The sequence below is a fragment of the Dendroctonus ponderosae genome, unplaced genomic scaffold (assembly GCF_020466585.1).
Source record: "Dendroctonus ponderosae isolate FM_Combo_2020 unplaced genomic scaffold, Dpon_F_20191213v2 Dpon_F_20191213_2, whole genome shotgun sequence".
NCBI lineage: Eukaryota > Metazoa > Arthropoda > Insecta > Coleoptera > Curculionidae > Dendroctonus > Dendroctonus ponderosae.
In genome coordinates this window covers 8,156,806-8,179,136 of record NW_026018165.1, presented here as the reverse complement: position 1 = coordinate 8,179,136, position 22,331 = coordinate 8,156,806, and the positions used below count along the sequence as shown (strand labels likewise).

Genomic DNA, 22,331 nt, shown 5'->3' with positions numbered 1-22,331 from the left:
ATTGCACTTTTATTTAAAGAAACTGCTTTGGATTATTACATGACAATTATGATATTTATAATTGCTCCCAAATAAAAACTGTACCTTTCATTAAAAAAAACATTAACAATCCGGGCTCAAACCTTGGCGAAATCTTTTAATGACAAACAACTGCAGGTTCCTTTAAGGAAAGAGGCCAAGTAAGGATTATTAAAACAAATAAAACCATATCAATTACGACAAATATTTACTGGCATCAAAGTTTCATCCTACAAAATATTTTGTACATGGTGGCTTATATCTAAGAAAACTATGTACAATAAAATATGAAAATCAAACCCCACTAAACAAAATAAAAACAAAATTAAAAGTGAGATCAGTCTTTTTAACAATGCATTTCTAAAACGAAAACGTTTCTTTTTTTGGATATTCCTTATAATGTATAATACTATAAGTACTGGCTTCAAGGGTAAGATATATACAAACACATTACTTAACTACAATGTATAAAGTTACGTGAATCGAGAGTTTGTGCTTTATAAAGTCAAGTAGATAACGCCATGTTTAATAATGGCATCTTATTATTAAGTAGCATGAAGATAATATAAATTGCCAGACGGCAACCTTTAAGCCTACTTTTCACATTAAGTTCACAAGACAACAAGTTCATTATTATACAGCGTGTTTTGACTAGTCAAAATTATATATACAGATCCAACAAAAATTATACATAATATACAAAGACAGGCATTCACAAGAAACTTGTACAACTTTCACTCTCTTTTACACTCACACTTTTATATACAACGTATTGTTATACCATTGTCACATTTCTACGTTTTTTCTCTCCGCTATTTACTGAGGTCATGGATCCTTGAAGGCTTTGGTTAAATTGAACGCTTTGATCTCTGGGCATGCTTTGGTAGATCTGGTTCTGTGGAGGGGGGCCTTGATGAACACCATAAATGCTGTAATTCACTGGATACCCCCCGTTATTAAAAGCTGGCAGAGGTGGAACTGGAGGTGGGTATTGTTCAACAATCTGATGTCCATTGACGTTCATATGATCCATGCTTTGACCATTAATTGACATGTGATCCATCTGGGCTAGCACTTCTTGATGGGTCATCAAAGGCTCCTCATTCATCATATTTTCCATTGGACTGTATCGTCTTTCGTGCTCATGGAGCAGTTGCGACGCGCTCCAAGAGTTGTATGGACTCAACGGCTGTCCATTTCGGTTTATGGTGTTGTTGGAAATAACGCTCAGTCCTGAATACGCAGGTGGCAAGTTATCCCTTTGTTGCTGCATCTGATGCTGTTGCTGTTGCTTCAATTCTTCGATAAGTTGTTGTTCCTGTTGGTTGACCAAAGAATATCGCTTCTTCGTTTCATCTTCATATGCATAGTTGTTCACAGGCACGCCTACCTGGTGTGGATCGGGAGCTTCAGTGCTTTGATAAGTATTATGTTGCGGAGAAGAGTTATTATGTTGAGGGCTGCTCGGGACGATAGTAATAGTTGAATTCAAGTTATCTTTTTTAATTGCATTTGCTTTCGCTGACTTGTGGTTGTTGCTAGCCTTCTTTCGGACCACGCAGAAGTAGCAATAGACTATTAGCAGTACTACCAAAAGAATGATTCCAATTGCAACTGGTAAGATTAGTTCCAACCCCACCGACATACTCTTTGCAATCCTTGGACCAACGGGATCTCCTCCAATCGGATGTACGTGATTTGGCCATTTGGACTGTTCATTTGGTGAGCTTGTTGGAGCGATCGTCGGTGGAGGAGGTGGAGATGGAACCAGAACTCTAACAAAGTTAGAAACAGGTCCAGATAAGTCTGCTCCCACTGTGCCGTACGATTTCACAGCAAAATAGAGTGGCTTATCCAGCAGTTCCTTGTTCTGAGACATATCAATAATATAAGTTGTTTCGGAACCAGCGTCCATGGGATAAGGGCCGTTATTTCCAGTATCCCAAATACTAGCGGCAGTTTCGAATTTGTCCAGTATGTCCAAAACGTTATATGCATACTTAATTTCGTATCGGGACACGCGGTTTCCTCCCATGTCAGGTGCTGCCCAGGTGAGTTTGGCTTTCATGTCTTCAGCATATATTTCTACTCGCAAGTCTCCGATTCTGCCAACTGGAATGGGATTTTCCAACTGCTCTTTGATATCGTCCATTGTGATGATCAGAGCTTGCTTGGTCAGGAATCGTTGGAATGGGGCAATCTGTTGGGCGCCGTTGCTTTTAATCGAGCTGCCACAACAAGGCCTGTGTTCTGAAAGGAAAAAAATCTTAGTATTTTTTGCATAGATTCTCATCTTTTACGTGCATTGCTGACAAGTTAAGCTTCGTTTTTTAAGTGTGACTGATTGGGTCTTACCTTCATTTTTCGAAGCACTCCATGTATAAGCCGTGTTATCATTGTTGCTAACAACTGCTTCAAAAGTGTGTAGGCCCGCATCCTCAGGGCTGAAATATCTCGTATAAACTCCATCCCCTTTAGTGATATCGGGGTCTCCAGACCCAGAATCCAACAAGTAGATGATTGAAGTTTGCGGGGTTGTATCATTCACTCCTTGCTTGGTCACTGTCACCTCAACTTTGGCTCCAAGGATTGGCAAATCGCCATACTTGGCTTCGGCCACAAGAACTAACAATCCGGCGTTGAGTTTCTGGATTCTAAATGACGCTTTCACGACTGGAACGTAAGCGGAATTGGGGGTGGCCAAAACTTGCAAATAGTGAGGCTGAGGGTTTCCAGCGTAAGGTTCCACGTTGTAAGTCCATGTTCCACTCTCAGAGAAGTTGGCATTCAAAGTGATCATCTTGAAGTCGATGTATAAGTCGTTTCTAGTATCGTAGATGTGGTTGCTTGGGCTGGTGAGTTTCAACCCTTTGAACAAGGGGGCGTAGTTGTTGTAGGTGAAGAAGGTAAACTTCACTTGTTCAGTCATGCTCGGGTCCAGGATGAAAGTTCCACTCACCAGCGGTCTGCCAGTTTTATCAGTTATTTCTTTACGATGAATCTGCAACAAAATAATTGTTAACTTTAATTTTCGAGTAAGACTATCTTGATAAATTGTAAGCTGCAACTAGACGGATACTAACTTCCAGAAAACACGAAAAGCTTGGTTGCTCTAGTACTATTTATGGCAAAAACACCTTAACTACCCTTAATTTATTTCTTCGAGGAAATGATAAAACGGTCTATGAACTTACCTCAACTAGAAGATCAGCTTGACTTCCTGAGTAAAATTTCTGCACAATATCATTTAGGACATTGTAGAGGTCAAAATAAGTGGTCAGCATCGTCGTAGCCACGTTCAACTTTTTCTCGAAAATGGTATAATCATATCCGTTGGTCTCTTCAGCAAGATATCTCAAAGTATTTGGTCTTACAATGTCTGGATAGTTAATCGTGGCCACTCGAATTTTATTTCGCTTCAAGTCGTCAACAGTATTCCTGATTTGATCAGTAAGCATCATACCGGGAGCTATAACGATAATAACGTTGCTTGCAGGGCCATTCGAAACTGTTCGCTCATTCAGCATGTCCATGGCGATTTTTAAAGCGCAATGTAGACAGCCAGGCTGAGAAGATTCGCTTGGTGTGTAGGGAAGAGCTGAGTAGAAATTATCTCGGTTCGGGTTGTTAGTTATAAAAGACCCAAACTTGTTAATGCTGCTTTTCATGCTCATAATTTTGAAGGACTTGTTCGGGGTTGCGGTGGCAAGTACCAGGCCCAGTTCGGTGTTATCGGGAACAATGTGCTTTGCCCAAAATCGAATAGCCAAGCGCAAGTAGGTCCAAGACTCTCTCTGCAGCATATCTTTATTACTCTCGACCACAAAGACATAACGAGTCAAGTTTTGCTTCTTAAAAACAATCAGAGGAGCAGTATCAGCGATTTGATTGCTACTGAAACTGTGCTGATCACCACCCTCAGTGAAGTCGGGATGTTTTAAAATCACGTCCAACACGCTTCTTCTCTGGCAAATCAGATTGTGTTTAGTCGGTGCATACCGATCATGGTTTCCGTCATCACAGAACATTGAGACCCAAGGAGCTTCAGCAGTAAACATAATTGACGATCTCGCGTCTGGATCGACCATCTCAGTAACGTTATAAGGCGTGGAGTCATCTGAAGAGCAAGCTCCGTTATCGTTGATTGGCAAATCTGAGCATCCAGTAACTTTAACTTTCTTCTTCAGATCGTCGATAAAACACATCGGGTATACGGGATCATTGAAGTAGCCCTGCTCTTCAAATACTCCATAACGGTACATGGCGAATTCTTTGATCAAAGCTCGAGGTAGAGCGGGATTTCGATGTTGTAGGCTCTCGAAGCTCAGAAAAATTTGGTCTCCGGGTCTTCCACAGCCAAGCGTTTGTTGGGTGTAGAGGTTTCCTCTGATTGGATCCGATGGTAGAACTGGAAACAAATACAATGTTTTAATAAACTTTTTGATGCGTCAGTAGAAGAGCCAGTAACAGTTTTGAAGGTTCATGTGGGATGATTCTCATTGAGATTTTTGAAATATGAGTGAAATACCACGGGAGCTATTAGAAGGGGAAACTAGCGATACCCTGTGTGTTCTCACTCTTTTTATTAGATTCAGTTGCCTATTTTTACTTGTGAGCCCCCATAAATTGTTGCATACATGAACTTTACGAAATCAAGTTTGTTAACTAAATGACCCACCCTGGCTGACGCTCTATAACATCCCGTTAGCTTGAGAGCAGCAGTTGCAACTTTAGCGTAACTATTATCTTGAATGAGATAAATCAATTTACCCGTTATATCTGAAACTTCTCCGGAAGCGCCTAAAACCTCTGTAGACGCACAGGAGTCCGGCCATGACGAAGGAAGTAAAACAGTTGCTGATCGAAAGTAGGCCCTACTGTCTAGGGCGGAAAACAGGTATGCTGATGCACTTGTCAGCGTTCCCTGAAACAAAATACGAACAGATGAGTAAACGATGCCACGTGATCTTTTAGAGTTAACAGTTTGCACCTGTGACGATGAGTTAAAACCTTTTGCATTCGGAAAACGGAAAAAAGTCATCAGTTACATTCAACACTGTGAAGGTGAATTAGAATTGACGTCAAGGTCTAATGATGGAATATTAATTATACATTTAAAGCGCTGATGCTAATACGAATTGTAACATTGTTTATTCCTAAGAGGTTCTATAAGTTTACGGATTACGTGGGAGTTAAAGACACACATATGTAAATATGTGGTAGAAGCGAAGACAAGTTTCAATTTATTAGTCGTTTTTACCGGCAGCGGGAAAATTAAATAACAATTCGATGAATACCATTCTCACAACGTCGATGGAGGTAAAGTAACATTAGCAACGAGTGAACGTCTTTTGCCATTTACTTCGACTGCAATCGTGATCTTAGGTCACGACTCGAGCATCTTCATCCTACGAAATGTTGCTCTCGATCTTCAGATTACTTCGAAGTTGAATTTAGGTTCTCTGTGGTTTTCTATCGATTTGGCATTTTGTTACCGTAGTGTAACAGCCCACGATGATGAGTAGACGCAATTTAAAATAAATGAAACAATTAGTCGTTACGGTTTTCCTGCATGACTCGCAGCATCGTGGATTGGTATCAAAATTTGTAACTTAACGTAATCATATGCCTTAATTGTACCATCTCTTAAAATCTCCTATGTGAAGATGGTTCCTGTGTCTTCGGCATATTCTTCTATGAAACAGTTTCCTGTCGTGATAGCAAATTCTACTTGGAACTAAAAACCTATGCTGAATTGCAACGAGTTCTTTCCCCAAAGTTTTAATTGCAATAAAATTGCCATTTCATACAAGTACATAAACCTCATTATCAAAACTGAAAGTGCTTACAACCACTGAGACACTAAAACATCACATACAATATGTAGTTGGTTTCGTCAAGGCGCTACTGTACAACTTTGTCTTTGGAAGTGTCTAGTCGTAGCAGGCAATAAAGTTAACTCTTTACATAAAAAAGAAAGCCTTCCTAATTAGACTTTAGATTTCTTTGCTTGTTTTATGTAAGTGGCGTATTTTCACTGTTTGTTTATATTGACGGGCTGGCCGCGAAATTGACGGTAGTTAAACAAAACGATTTTACACTTTCTTCAAACTGAAACTTGTTTAGGAAGTGTGTCAGAATTTTAACGGACATGTAATTACGATTGTTTCCAGTAATGGACGGATTATGCATGGCCTTTAAAACTAGTTTGGCAATTTCTTTTTGATGACGAAAATTTGAACTTATTTCGACACCATAAATGTTTAAATTTGTTGGAGGCAATTCAGATAAATCGATAGTCTTCTTGAGCTCTATTTCTTCAAGCCTGCAAAACTTCCTGTGTTTTGCTTTTATGTGCAATACAATGGTTTAAACTCTCGTTAACGTCTCGTGATAGACCATGAAATTACTTCTTAAAGGAGCCTTAAAAAATGCATGCAATACGATGGTCTGATTTAAAACATTTTCCACCTCGCACCTTTTAAATTACCTGGAATCGCGCTGATTGAAAATCTCTTTTGTTCGATATAGAACAATAAGCTCTGACGCTTTTCGAGAGAAAGCTTTAAATTCAAATAATATGCACCATTGTCATGTTCTTTTAGTTTATTTTAGAGAACATTTAACTGACTAAAACGAAACCGAATGGAGGATTTCATTTGAAAAGTAAACCTGAAAATACTAACACTTCAGGCATTGTTAAAATGTTAAAAGTCGACGTTTCCAGCATGCATGGAAAAACGCTTTGACGGAAAAATTACTTTATGCGTTCATCAAAAAATTACCTTGCATAATTCAAGGCAATAAAATAACAATTGATCGATTGAACAATAGGTAATGCGGCGATGCCATTTACAGTGAATGATTCACGATATTTGAAAAAGTTTCAAGCGAATCTTGCGTCAAAGTTGATAATAATTTCGGTTTAAGAGTATCATGACCCATAAACTTGGCACATCGCACGGATGATCAGTGTTCCGAAGATTTCCTTTTAGAGTAATCAATTTTGGGAAACATTAAATGGATCAACTGAGTTACCTTCAGCTTCCTTTTTGATCTCAAAGAATGTTTAAAGTAATGATGAAAAATTCAAAATCACAGAACAATAACTCAGCCAAACCAAACCTTAGTTGTTTGACGAGAAGTTAACACCTGAATGCCAGTGGGATGGGTTGAGTTTAAATATTTTTGAATCCCACGATCGCTTGTAGGCTTGTCTCTTTTTAGCAAATCAGTGATCCTATCGGTTTCTTCTTTCTTGTTATGGCATTGTTACAACTTCTGTAGGCGTTGATGTATATTGGTTGTCAAAAAACGGAACAAGCTGAACTGAACGAATCTATTAATTCTTGGAAAATTAAACTCGTGTAATGTTTATTATCGGGGCAAAAGCCAGTTTTCCCAGTCAAGTTTGGTAAGAAATTTGATATAAGATGTTAAACCTTTATATACAAACAGTTTTGTTCAATATTGACAACATGTTTCTGGACTAAAGATTCAAAGTTCAGGAGAGTTTTTATTACATATTTAAATTCAACTTAAAATGTATAATACTTGCAAACAGCTCATGAGTAGACTGACCGCAAATTTGTATGAATGATCAGTTGTATTCACTGAACTCAGAGCTCTAACCAATTACTTAATTATCTACAGTTTGAACAGAAACATCCCCTATCTTTGTCGTTGATATAAACGTTGTCGAAGTTTTCTCCTTCAACTTAATGTTTCAGATATTGTACCGACCAATGCTTTTAATTAATGTGATTACCATAAAATACCATCATATCATAAGCATGGTAAGCCTAGCAGAAATAATTACATAGCCATATTGCAAAATTCATTATAAGTTATTTTTATGCTGCCATGGTGGAAGAAACCTTGAAAGTAATGATCATCGAAGGTACCTTGCCTACAGTGCATCTTTATTAAACATTCATGCTGCCTTCGTGTTTTCCGTATTGTATTTATTTAAACAAAACTATCCAATTAGCCAGCAATAAATGCATGAGCAATACAAGCAACAAAAAACTTTTCAAGATTAAAGAGTTGTTTTAAGTGTGCTTTTTTAATAGATGAATAAAAATCCAAGATTACTTAAAGACGGTTGATAAAATTTCCTTTCAAGCAAAATTTAAGAAAAAAAAAGTTCTCTTGCTGAAGTTTCCTTTTCCCAATTTTGTTTCAGTTAGTGCAAAGAGAGCATAATTGCCGTAACTTCGGATTCGGATTGTGCGACTCCTTTATCTCCAATCCAGAATCCGAAAAATATAAAATTTCATTTGTCCCTGGTCGACAGTTAAAAGGCAGTGCCTAATTTGAAATTAACTGTTAGGTAAGCAAAACCATTTAGAGAACCCGTGAGAAAACCGTAAAGCGCATCTCGTGATTGTAAGAATGCTCGTACGGAGTCAACGTAAAGTAATGTAAATATAAATACACTCTTGAAGATTTTTTACCTTCTGGTCAATTACCACTTCTCTAAGAACAGGACTGTATCTGAGAGAAAAAAATCTTCTGACTTCCCAGTAGATTTTGCGATAAATATTTGAATAAAAAAGACTAAAACTTAAGACTTTTTTTATAATTGTTCTTCAAAAAAGTATTTATTGAGCAATATGCTGTCGCCATAAATATTTTACTTTTTATTATATTTAACAACACAATTGAATTATTCCAGAAAGCAAAGGCCTGTGCTATTGAACCTTTTTTGTTAATCTTTTTAAAGCATATGTATTATAAGTAAAAACAATGATTTATTCTTAAGGACCTGTTACCTTTGCTAGAATTTTCAAATAGAGTGCGCATTTATTTGTAATTGAATAACGATATACCGATAGATAATTTGAAGGTTTCAGTCTGCAAGATATTTAATTTCCTGGATGTAAACGAGTTTTTCCATTCGAATTTTTATCTGTCACGTAGAGTTCTTTAAATAAATGCATTAGCTGCAGACGACTGCAACATGAAAATTCATTAAAATAAAAGTGTTACAGAGAACTTTTTGCTTGAAAAATATTTGATTAATTAGGTAGATACTATTCGTGCATTATCTTAAGTACATACAAAGAGTACAATAAGAGCTGCAGATAAAACCTCCGTAATATCGTGCCACCTTAAGTTACATAATGCCTCACATGATTAATATAGAGTTATTATCCATTTTCTGCTCGCCCATAATTACCATTGCGTTCTCACTGAAAATAGTCTCGAAACTAGCAATTTAGCTAGAAGTTTTTTGGGTGTTAATAGCGGCAATTACCGAATTTAAGGTGAAATTGACGGTCAGGGAACTGTGGGGCGAGCTTTCGTTGATTGCGAGATTAGCCACACACATAAAAACAGTAATTAGCGGCAAATATCTAAAATATCGAATATAAGGATGATCAAGGCAAAAAGTCCTAAGAGAAAACACCGGTGACTCACATGTGTAACAAAATATTACCAATTCATCAAATAATTTCAATTTACCATATTACATATTCATCATGACGTGTCTTCATCAAAACCCATAATTCAATTTATCGAAGGTAATTTCTTATTAATATACGCTCTTCATTTTCGTAATTGAAAAACATGCGGCGTAATTCGATTTGGGCCCCACATACGGAACCATCAGTTTAATGCTACATCAAATTGTTGACAGGTTTTTAATTTCTTAAACGGTGAACCCTTAGAAAAACGTTAAGAGCTAATTGAAAGCCGACACCATACCGAACTATCTCCTAAACGGTTTTTGTTTTCATCAGTTTTAGCACTTTTGCTACTTCATTAACTTCCTAACAAAGCCGTATGCTGTCGAAGATATTTTTTGCCTGTTGTTCATGTATCTTTTTTCGTGCCAGTGTAAAAGGATATCAACTGACGAAATCTGACTTATGGCAGCGTTTTGGTAAACCGAATGTTAAACATATGGTTAGCTACAAATATGACCCATTTGGCACATGCCGGAATTAATACCCTGATCAAAGAACGTATTAATTCCACTGCTTATTTAAGTTTGAACTAAGAGAGGGAATAATGCAAATATCAAAAGTAGCAGAGAGTAATTTAACGGCTTAGCCACAACAACCGACTATGAAAGAATATTTTCATTTTAGTCTGAAAATCTATTCGTGCAGAGCATCATTAGCTGGTTTTTTTGCCTGTGATCGAGTCATTTTATTTCACAGTGAATTAAAGTATTCAATTTTAGGGCGACAAAAAGTTATTCAATTTTTCACACATAAGATCAAGGAACGTCTTTTGACGGTCTCTTTGCCGAAAAATGCGTAAACCTCAGTTTTTACGAACATATTAAAGTGTGGAAATTTAAAAAACTTTTGTAATATGAAAAGCCAATGGACTTTTAAAGGCGTTATAGGACAACTCATGTACCACCCAAATTGCCCATCAATTTCATGCCTAAACTCGTCAAACAACCAAAAAAGCGTCAAGTTCAACTTGCTAAACCAACGAAAAAAGTGTGCCAAAAGTCCGTACTGATGTTATCGTTGAGCAATGAGAATTCTTTACAATCATTACCAACTTCTGGTTATCCTTCAATGTCTCAAGAACAATATCGCATTGTGCTTTCGTTATGAATATGAATTTGAATATTGTTAATAATAGAAAGCCGAGTCTCCAAAGGTTTTAGCAGGAAATTTTCAGCTTACAATACATAGGTGTGTTCATAATGGATTTAGTTGGTTCAAAGGTCGATTTTAATTCCTAAAATTTCATTGACAATCGAGGGATATGATTCCTTAATAAATATTATATTTTAAGATAAAAAAGGAGACTGTTTCGAAACATTTGGCATAAATTCTGGTTAAATAAATTGAAATTGAAAATGGAATAGGGTTAATTAACAGCAGAACCGGGATTTGCCTCTTTTGATAAGAAAAAGGGGTGGATCATTTGCGCTTGATAGTAAAAAAATACAGGGTTTTGCCCCTTAATGAGATTCCAAAAATCTGAATGAATACTACCTCTACATCGCAAACCGACATAAGTGGAAATTTTACGTACTTTCTATTGGCAAAAAAGGTTAACAAATAGGGTTGCGCTTCGTCTTCAAAATGCTCGTAAAATATTTATAACTCATACCTCAGAAACGTCTGAAAATAGCTGACTAATCCTCAGGGCCATTTTTATAGAGCGTGCCGAGAATTATATGTTGGCATAAAAAACTCTACCTCTTAAGGATGCCCTAAAATTTGAAATAATCGATGTGAAAACCCAATGTGGCGACTAGTTTAACTGACGAATGTATATCGTTTGGAGAACCATTATTTGGTTAAGAAATATTAAGAACCGGACAGAAATTTGTCGGTTGAAGGGTATTAGAACTCGAAAAACAGATCGTTATGTCGCACATTTGAAGCACACCGAAAACTTATTGTTTTGAAAAGGGTCCAGCTTTTATATTCTGGAATTGCAAAAATTATTTCATGAATTTTTTAATATCAAAGGCTCTAGGTTTATGTGACAGGTTTTTAATTTGTTAATTTTTCGGACGGGATTTGATTGACTGGAAGCTATGATGGGTGATAGTTAACAGTTACGTGGTTGAAAACATCATCATTCAAGCCCAATATAAATAATATTTGGTATCAAAGAGACAAAGTATGCCCTGAAAGTACTGTCGATTATTCCAAGGCGAGAATTCTCCCTCTTCGTAAAAATATTCCAAGATACATTCCTTGGAAGATTCTAAAATGCCCCCTAAAGTGCAGACACTGTTCCTCATATCTCCCCAACATCAAAGGCATATTTACCAACAGGATATAATTTCGCTCTTAAATAGTTTTCTTTGTCTCAGATGGCGGTATTAAGCATCGCCCTTTTGAAATGCAAATACGCAGAGGCCTTTCTAAATTGCAGAAAGTATGCAGATATGCTTAAATGACATTTGCACTCTCTGCTAAAATTTAATTATATCGAGGACCTGTTCAAATCCAGATAGGGTGCATAAACGGTCCTCATTTTAAGTTTTAATTAAGGGGGTGGGCGACGAGCAAGCTTTGATTGTCTGCATTCGGAAGTGGGAATTGGTATTTAACCACTTGCAATGGATAGCCACTAAAGCGGGATATTATCTCAACTGGAACTATTTATTTAATTGTTAGAGCTTATGGCTATTATCGCTTTTGTGGCAGCTCAGGCAACAGCAATTTTGTATTGTAGAATTTTCGCTAAACCGGCTCATCTATTCTGAGCGAGCAAATAACAGACTTTGAAGGCGCAACACCAAGACCTTTAGCAGTATTCTTAACCTACTTTGAATTTACTTCGTTACTATAAATGTGCATTTCATATCTTGGCGTGCTGAAAACTAGCTATTTCTTAACTTTGTTATAAATGGTTTGCCTGTTTATCTTCTCTATTGTGATAGAGCACTTTATTTTAGTTCCACATCTTGAACGCATACGAAATACGGTATCTGTTCGAGGAAAAGGGCCAATATTACACAATATGAAGTTTAAAATATATCTGCTATCTACATGTTCCACGCAAGAATAAAAAAAGGAAATTATTTTGCTTGGCTGTTTGGTTTAAGACAAAGTCAATTTGTTCTGTGCGGTGAAAGCAAAAACATAAAACCAATTTTTTTTGCATCGCTTGTATATCATCGGACTACTTCGTTCTTTCTTCATAATTGATCATGATGGATTGTTGAGTTAAAAAACATTAAAGTTTAAAAAACAACCCGAATATTTAAAAAATGTTTCAGACCCTCCAATTTTTCGCTGTTTTATAGCTGTAACTGTCCATCACCATTAGATTGTTTAATTGATGTCAAAACAATTCGGCTACAAGCATGGCTGAGCCCATATCATTTTTTTATTATTTTAATAAGACACTGAGACTGTGTAAACAATGGATTCATTAAAAAGGTTCGGCATTCCGTAGGCAGATTAAAATACTACTAAGAAAATTGCACACTCCCAGTAACAGTTCCTAGTTACGTGGTTTAATAACCTTTTCGAAAATAACAAGATCAATAATTGCGTCTAGTAAACTTCAATAAGGTAATGAATTTTTAACATATATTATTTACTAAAAGACGACTAGAGGAAAATTAAATTTTAGTAAATACGAATGTATATGTAATGAAGGCATTTTAGTATTTTAGAAGCACTAGCAAAACTTACATTGCGTTCAAAAGAAAAGATGATCACTTATCGTTAATAAATAAAAAAGGGGCACTAATATAAGAATAACCCTTGAAAATGAGAACCGAGTCGGTATCGCGTTATAATTTATGGGTACCCGATTGTGCTACGAAGAATAAATTCTTCTGGCTACCGTCCGAAAGGCAACGTAAATTAACTTTTTGATAGGAACTACCACAGGCTGTAAATTATTGAATTGATTTATCTGCAGTAGCATTCGCATTCCGGTTTCAAGCAATATGCATGGTATCCGCAATATAAGAAACTTTATTTTCGTATGGAAATTTACATTCCTGACAATGGTACTTCCAGGGCAATAAAATATTTTTTTAAAGACAGACATTGCTGGGAAATTTCTAAAAGAAGTATTTGAGAATAAGGGTTTGGCAAATATTTTTAAAGTACGATAAAATATGCTCTCCCTGTGGGTTAAATTCTATTATACCGAGACGAACCACCATTTTGGTCTCTTCAAGGATCAATCGTCACGATTTTGCTGCTGTAACAACCTCACCATCAGTTACTTTAGCAGACAGATGCTAAGTAAGTCGAAATTTTTCAGAAGAGCAAGTGCATGGTCTTCATATTTTGGTAGATGTGGATAATTCAAACTATACAAAACTCACGTAGTTTTGCCCATCTGTTTCCACATAAGAAATAACAAAAGTCGATGTAAAGCCATTCACTGAGAATACATTAATAAAATTCAATAAAAAAAGGTAAAGTTAACCGAAGGCGAAAACTAAAAACCCAAATTGAATTAACATTAAAATCCTCCTGCGGTGGAACAATGGTTTTTATTGAAGCATCGACATAATGGTACGTAGGTTTCGTAATTATAAAACGGCCGAAAGAAGTGATTTCTTAAAATACGTCTTGCGCCAGTTTTTTCTTCTGCGGAACTTAATTAAATATTTTTTTTCGTTTTTGAGAAGACTTCAGGCGCGACGTGTTGTTTTCACGGTTGGATCGCGGTTATCATTCAACAAAAACTAGTGGAATTATTTGGGCTACATTGTGGTGATGGGTTCGATACATACAAAATGTTTGTTTGAAATGTATAGAAAGTTCAACAGAAAATATTAAACGATGCCCTTGGTGGTATTTAATAGGTTAACCAGAACTAACAAAACGGTTTGATGGCCATTTGTTGTCTATCAATAGAATAATACATAAACTATTGGAAATCCGTTAGAGTAACAATACGCATGACCCGATAAAAAGTAATTTATCAAATTTCTTTATAATTTGCCAACATTTTAGAAGTATAGCCAATCGTGGGAAATACCCAGAAGTTCATTTCTTTGAACATGTTATTATACGTAAACCTGCTACTTGGTTTCAAAAAATAGTTACTTAGGTACTCAACTTAATAATTAAGGAGTTGTACTTAACATGTCATTTATGGTTAATTGAGACTAATAACGACTCCTGCATTGGCCATGATTGTTAAGATAGATCTGAAATATCCAGATTTACGAAACTCCGTGAAATATTTACAAAATCCCCCCGAAGCCGAACTATATCAAAACTTAATTATAGTGATTACATTGCCACATTTCCTGGTAAACCGTCATAATTTCAAACTAATTAACGACCCAAAGGTTCAATGGCACATCGTTATCATTAAGCATGTTTAACTGGGTGGTTATCTATGTGCTCTTTACTATACCTAGTCGGTACTATACAAACAATATTCAGTCTCTGATTTTTCATGAATTTAAATTGCGTTACAGGCACATCAGCTATAAATTAAAACTCGCATTTTGGGCTTTACTAGGTCACATTTTCCACATTTAAACCTGCATTTTTATTGGTGGATATAAGTGCAATTGGATTAAGCACCATATAAAATATTGAATGAATAAATTACATAGATGTGTAAATATAAATGGCATGATATTTCCTATTCCTAACCGACTATTATCTATCAAAATCGTGGGAGAAAAACTCGATAACAAAACAGCCTGTCGAGACCCAAAAAAATCAGGTGCATCAACACAAATAAAATGGGTTTACATATGGTCGAGCTCAAATATCCCTTTTCTTGAATTATTTTTCACACAGGTTGGTGCCACTGAAACGGGTCCTTTCTGGTCTACACTTTTTGTCCCTTTGAAAAAGTTCCCACGATAAAGGGTATTGAAATCAGGAACGTATATTTATTATTAAATCATGCGGATTACTTTATTATTCATCACGCAAATTAAATATCACCTGGAAATTACAAAGTGTGAAATATCGCTATGAGCTGGATTATAATATATAAATATTAATTAAAAATTTAAAAAACAGGTAAGCGTGTCTTTTTAATTTTCATTTCAACACGAAAATTTACACAAAAATATTCTCTCGAAAAGATTAATATTCATAAGGTCATACGCTGTTGTATAAATGCATTAAACTAGAGCAAATCTGGACCTGGTTCTGAAGTTTCCCGGTAACATTTTCCCAAAAACTCGTTTTAACCAGAATAAACTGACGGGTAATTATGGAAAACAAACAAAAACTGATAAAATATTAACTCTTTAGTTTTATATATGAAGCTGCAACGTGTGGGCTCTTTAATATCAGATAATAACGTTTAAGTTATGAATATTGTGTTTTCCGTGAATTTTAATTTCGTAAGTCGGGTTTTTCGTGTTTACGAGCTTCTTGTTTATGTACAAAATGTGCAAATTGCCAGTAATAATTCACTTAAAAATGTGTATGTCATCTCAGTGACCCGAGAGGTCTTTCAGGTTGTTAAAGAAATACTAGATTTTCAGTGACAACAGGTATATATTTTCTAGCCAAACAATTAATGCGAAATGTTAATGAACACTTTTGTAGCTCCACTTGCGGTAATATCAATTCCACTTCATGTTTATGTTAATATTTAGACCAGGAATGTAGTTTCATTGGGAATTTGCACCAAACAATCTATGTTGACACACAATGGTGTTTTATTCAATTCTAGGTCGTTTTCAGGTTGGAAATCTAGTAATTTCCCGACCACATTAGGACGTTTAAAATCCAGTGTAAATAATTAATTAGCATTGGTCTTTAACGCTTAATTGATTCCGCTAACTACCAAATGCATGAGTTGTAACAGAACATTTTGTAAATTTCTACGGTATATTAAATAAGTGCCCATTTACTATTTTGTTCCTTTATTACTCGCCCAATATTCAAGACTATGCATTTTTGTAAAGTTTTTTGAACCTGAAACCAATAATTTTGATTATATTTATTCATCTCTAGGCAAAAATCAACAGAATACATATGAATTATTTCACAATACGAAAGTATATGCTGTAGCTGATTTAATTTAAAGTCAATTAATAAACAATTAAAAGGCGAAAAAGCGAAACAAAATCCCTGTTATTTCATGTCGGCTTACGTCAGTCGAAGTTCATATTTAATTAATAAAAACTCGGTGTCACAAATTTACTTTTTTCCTGTCGAGCACGCGATTGGAATTAGCTTCGAGTTAATAACGGTTCTGGTCAACTGAAAACCGGTAGCCATTATTTTTGAATTCACAATTCAATATATACTTTTCGGTATTAAGCACGTAAGGTCAGCATCGGATTTAAGATCCTGTAATGGGTCAGAAACGTTTAAAAATGTTGTCGCATTTTAATGCTTTGAAGCAATAAGCTTTGAAGTAATATTTTACCTTTGATTTTACATGCTTGCGAAAGTACTAAAATTATGGCTAGTATCTCCGTTTGGCATTTGAATAATGAGAATAATACATATAAAAACTATAAAATTATTATGAAAGTAACGGAAGAACGCGTTCTTAATGGGTTTTTCGTAGTCTTTGTGATTAACAATGAATACTGTGAATATAAATAATGTGAAAATAATAAATGGTCTAATGTATCCTGCTACCATTTGCTAAACCTGAATAAAATGCAGTTTTTGCAACATAAAATAATATTGACGCTCTCGAAATTATTTGCCAACATTTCTTTAATTAAAAACAGGGCCATTATCGTAATAGAAATTTATCATTTCCATGTCAATCTACGTTAAACACGAGATAATTCGATTAGCTTCCACTTACTTAAAATCCAGTTCCGGTTACTTAGGAGTGAAATATTTCTGTGGCTTTCAGGAAATAACAATATTTGCAATAATTATTTGCGGGCAATTATGGTAATCATATGAAAAATTGTTCTTACACAATTACCTATTTTAAATAAAAAGGAAAACCTCTATTATTAAGATATTTGCATAGATGCAAGAAAAAGTGAAAAACGTTAATACAAATCGAGTATTTAGAACTGCTTAAGGAAGTTCTCTACTTTTTCCAATGTAATTCTGAAAGGTCTACTGCCAAAACTTTGCTTAGCTGCTGAGATGATTAACTATGAATAAGTATAATATATAATTAGTATTCCATTGAGGTTTTGCGTAGGTGGATATTCGCTGAACTACGTATGAGTCAATCTTACTTCCTTTTAAACAATTGTACATTCAAAAGTATTTCCAACACAACTGTTAATCATTCATTGGTTAAGCAACCTAAACCCAGCCGCCAATATTGGCCAGTCATCATTGACGAAAGTGCTAAATGTTTAGCAGTAATTATCATCATTTTCTCTTCAAGTACCGATGCTCATTTTCCGTCGACTCACTGAACAAATATCCCTAAGAAATGAGTGTACACAATAATGACACCATAAAGAAAAATGCTTAAGATTAGCCCTTTGCATTCCCAGAAAAAAATTTTCAAATAATTTTTCTTCGTAAATAAGTTTTATTTTCTGTGACAAACGTTATCTTCGCCAGAAGAATTTTAAGCCTCAGAACGAGGTAGCATTATGACTTTCCTCCGAGTTATAATTGTTTTTATGGGCATCATTAAAGTTGGATACTTTTGCTAGTGTTTTTCCTTTTACGTAGAAGTGCGAAGTAATGTTTTTATATCAGCTTTAGCGACAGTTTAAAAGCTCAGCGAATGCAAATTACCGTCTTAGGGCAATTCATTTAAGAATTTATTTCGTTTGGCTGAGATACAGTAATTAATAATTTACGGTACTATCGTAAAGAGTAATACTTTCTAAGAAAACAAACATATTTTGTTCAAAAATTATCGAAATAACATTTAAAAATACGAAAGTGTTTTGTTGTTGGAAATGCTGCAGTTTTTAATGGAATTTGAAACTTTAAAAAATTTGCAAAACTTCGCTAATAAAACTTTACTGATTTTTACGAAACAGCTTTAATTACTCAAGCTTAGAGCATTTCGAATTGAATTGCAGAATGCTCGTCTAAGGAATTACATTTTGTGATCCATCAGCACTAATGTCTTTTTGTGTCAATGTCGTGTATTTAAGTTTAATCGTTTGTAAAGTTAGTACGAAAACAAAATTTAGATTCCGACAGCTAATTTATATAAATTTTGTAAATTTCTACTAGTCTCGAGGCATGAAATAACAGAAGATGTAAATATCAAGATAAGCCGGAGTCGCGCTTTATGAACATCATTTCTGTGTGGAAAGTGTTATGGTCTTGTATACCGTTAGTTCTTGGGATCCAGGTCCAATGATGCTGTGAGGTCAGAGGTGTCAGCGGGTCTAACAAAACAAGAAATTTTGTCGTCTTAGGTTTTTAGGAATCATTTATTAACGTTCCCAAACCGTTTCTTTATTGCTTTACAGATAATTTGTTAATTTTACAGTTACTTAATTCTTAAGCGGTATATTCGAAGCAAGGATGGGACCAAGCAAGCAACCGGTTTACATTTTTATCGTTTAATTAGTCGATTTTAGATTCAAATAAATTTGAATAAACTGGATGTAATTACATTATTTACTTCACTTTTAAGCATATATCTTCTTTTTAGAAATGTTTTTATCGCATAAATCAGATATACAAAGAGACAATTGCAAAATGTATTATTGGCTATTTCAGCCGTTATTGGAAAACAGCTCATTCGAAGTGTTTAACACCATTAAACAATTGAATGTCATGCACCAAGCACACGAACAAGAATAGTCGCCTAACAAAATTATCTAACCGTGTTTGGCTATCAAAAATTAAGGATTGCCCCGGATTTAGACACGCCCGGTATACGCCGGAAGTAGATTCCGCAGGAAAGGGGAACTCTACTTTTATAATACGGTTTGACACGCTTCGTGATTTTTTCCATCAAGTGCACAATGTACCGATTTTTTTTAAACTTTGCCGTCAAATTTATGTTCGGATGGTTTGGGCATTTTTCGAATATTGACAGCAGAATATTGCAGTTTATTAACATGGATTTGCAATACTCAAATCAACTATATTTCAGGCTTGATAAAAGGATAACGTCAATTGGGTTTTTTGTTTGGAATGTCAATTTGGGCGACAATGCGTGGTTTTTTCAAAGGCATATACATTGTTTAATTACAATTAACGAGCACAAAAATGCTCATACAGAATACGTTTCTGACAGGCTCTGTTTTCGTTTTGCAAAAGCGAACATTTGTCCCCTGCAATATATTTCCTGGAGCAGAAAAGCTGATGGAAAATTAACAAATATGAAAACAAGAAGCAAAATTTATCCAAATTAGCTCGCCATCTGTTCAACTACTGCTGCTGAAATTGATTTAGTTTATTTATAGTGAATCATAGAGGCGTTGGTTGAAAAAATAAAGCTCTCATTCTAAAACAAGTAACTTAATCATTCTCAATACCATGTTAATGAACAACTCTACTAACTACAATAAAATAGCAAATTATTCATTGGTTCCTTGCAATTTATTAGAATTTCTGCAAGTAACACTGCTGTCAATAAGTCGAAGGCCAACTTTCTAATTTGCAGGTCTTTTTAAATGCTTCTTTAGAAAGCATTATGCATTAATTTATAGTGTCGTTCACTCCTTTCAACAATCCTGCCGTAAAGAATTTCAATAAAATTTGTTTGATCAATACAGATAGGCACTAACGCGAATATCGTGTTACTTATCAAGATTATCATAAGAGCCCTATAAATCTCTCGGATTATTTTTAGAGTTATGCTGGTAGTTTCGAGTGACTGTGCCAAGATACAATAGACCGACGAGACTGTTCAATAAAAAAGAACAGTCAGTGGTAATTATTCCATTAATTAATTGGCATAATCAAGTTATTCATTCTATGAGAAAACGGTGGTTTAATTGGATCTCCGAGTTCATTTAAATCGACCGTACTGAATACGGACGTTCGGTTTTGTTGGTTTATCACAACATCCTTTAGAAATTGAATAAATATTACGCTTACGTACATATTAGAGACACTTTATCCCAGGCTGTGACCCGCTTTAGACTTACTCGTCTATGGAAATACAATTAATAAGTTGCTTTTAAACAGATTGCCTTATAGGGGATATTCATTCACTCTGATTTAGTGTTTTTTTTCAGATAAATTAGTGCTATTAGTCCAAATGTGGACTTTTCTCTATATCTGTTTGATGGTAACAGAAAACACCCAAATCGCATTATTTAATTACGGTCTTCCCATAACGGAGTTCAACGAGCGGTTTGGCCACAAACTCATATCAGAAACTAGAGGATTTTCGCATTATTTCAATATTTAACATGCTAGAAAGTTACCAGGAAAACATAAATCCTATTTAATAAATGTAACGTTATGTGCGAACGGTTTTTTAAGCAAAAAGGCGACACATTTTAATCAGATTATAGATGAAGTTAAATTTAATAGGCGAAAACCGAATGTGGTAGAGAATTACAATCCGTTGTTAATTAAGTTCATTTAACTTTGCGGTTATTTTAAGCCAAGTTGATTAGAAAATTTAATATCTATAGGTATTAGAATATTTTAGTAGCAGAGGATTTGGATTCTCTTCATAAAATGAGCAGAAAATGCTGAAAATGCCTGTCACAACTTAGTATCCCTTTTTTTGTTTCAATTTTAACGTTTAGACGTCTTAAGACGTCTAGAATATTGTATACACAAAATTATAAATTTCAGAACTGCAATAAAATTAAACTTCCAATGAAGAAAACATTGATTAGCCAGACGCTTCTTCCTGTAGCTGGCTGGCTCTTAGCAAATTTGATAATCGACCTATCGAAGCTCCGCGGTTGTAAATATAAAAATTTTGTCATTTTCGTTTTTTTAAGTAGTGAGTAAATTTAATTTTTGGCGCCAAGATCGGTTTTTATTTCACTTCGACTTACCTCTAAATTGTCCAAAAATTTCCTGCACTCGTTCTGAGGAACGTTGTCAGCAATTTTGATCACCAAGTCCTGGTAGGCACCATTTCGCATCTCCAAGCAGGTGGTGGCCCTCAGGAGGCCGAATATGAAAAGGTGCAGGAAAACTGAACTGAACAAATCCATTTTCGTTGTTTTTTTGTTGCTTCTTCTTTCAATGATGCGGGTATTGTTTATGCGGAAACTATACGGTGTGACCGGAGGCGGTCATGTCCAATACAATTGTTCAAAAGCGCGAACTAAATTTTCGAATTTGAGCACTGAAAAGTTTTCGGTTGTCACAAAGTTTCACAGTGCAAATGAAGCCGGCAACTGAACAAAGTTTATTGATTCAACCAAGTTACCACGACGACCCAACTACATAACAACAAATCGCAACTGACGTTCCGGTGAGTGAACAGTTATTCTACGTAAAGAATCAGCGTGACCGAAGAGGGACTTTTAAACCGTAGAGCTTTCGGTAACAGTGCCGCTGTCGGACTGAACTTGGAAAAGCGCTTCGGAGCTTTCGCTGAAGATGAGCGCGGTTGAGGCGGATTGACTCCCACTACTTCGTTGGTGCAGGATGCAATTGATGCGATTGACGGTATAGCACTAGGTAAAGTCAGGTAGCATTGCTGGAGGGCTTTTTCCCCACCAGTTTCGTCTCTTCCGATCGCATATGTATCCGTGCCGTAGCTTCGCTCAAGCGTTACTGATGAATGTCGAGCTTTTGGTGAAAGCGCCGGGTGCTAACGAAAGAATTTCAACTGAAATAATCGGCTGAATCGTCAGACGCGACGATAAAAGGCCTCAGGAAGATGCGTCCAAGATAGTGACTGACTCACTCAGCTCCGATCACAACCCCATAATCATTGACAAAAACGAACAATACACAAACAACCTGTTGGTGAAATAAAGTGGACACACTCTTAATGTATGAATAAAAGTGAATGTGGCTTTGTGGTACACTGTGGTCCATAATATA

General features: G+C 35.5%; 1 protein-coding gene across 1 annotated transcript; it reads right to left on the bottom strand.

Moving 5' to 3' along the window:
• Positions 1-209: 209 nt before the first annotated feature.
• Positions 210-21,964, bottom strand: LOC109537842 (calcium-activated chloride channel regulator 4). Its single transcript, XM_019904761.2, has 5 exons — positions 21,329-21,964; positions 4,789-4,942; positions 3,213-4,426; positions 2,374-3,019; positions 210-2,268 (listed from the first exon to the last, which is right to left on the bottom strand). The coding sequence occupies exons 1-5, from the start codon at positions 21,488-21,490 to the stop codon at positions 794-796; spliced, it is 3,651 nt and encodes a 1,216-aa protein (XP_019760320.1). The 5' UTR covers positions 21,491-21,964; the 3' UTR covers positions 210-793.
• Positions 21,965-22,331: the final 367 nt, after the last annotated feature.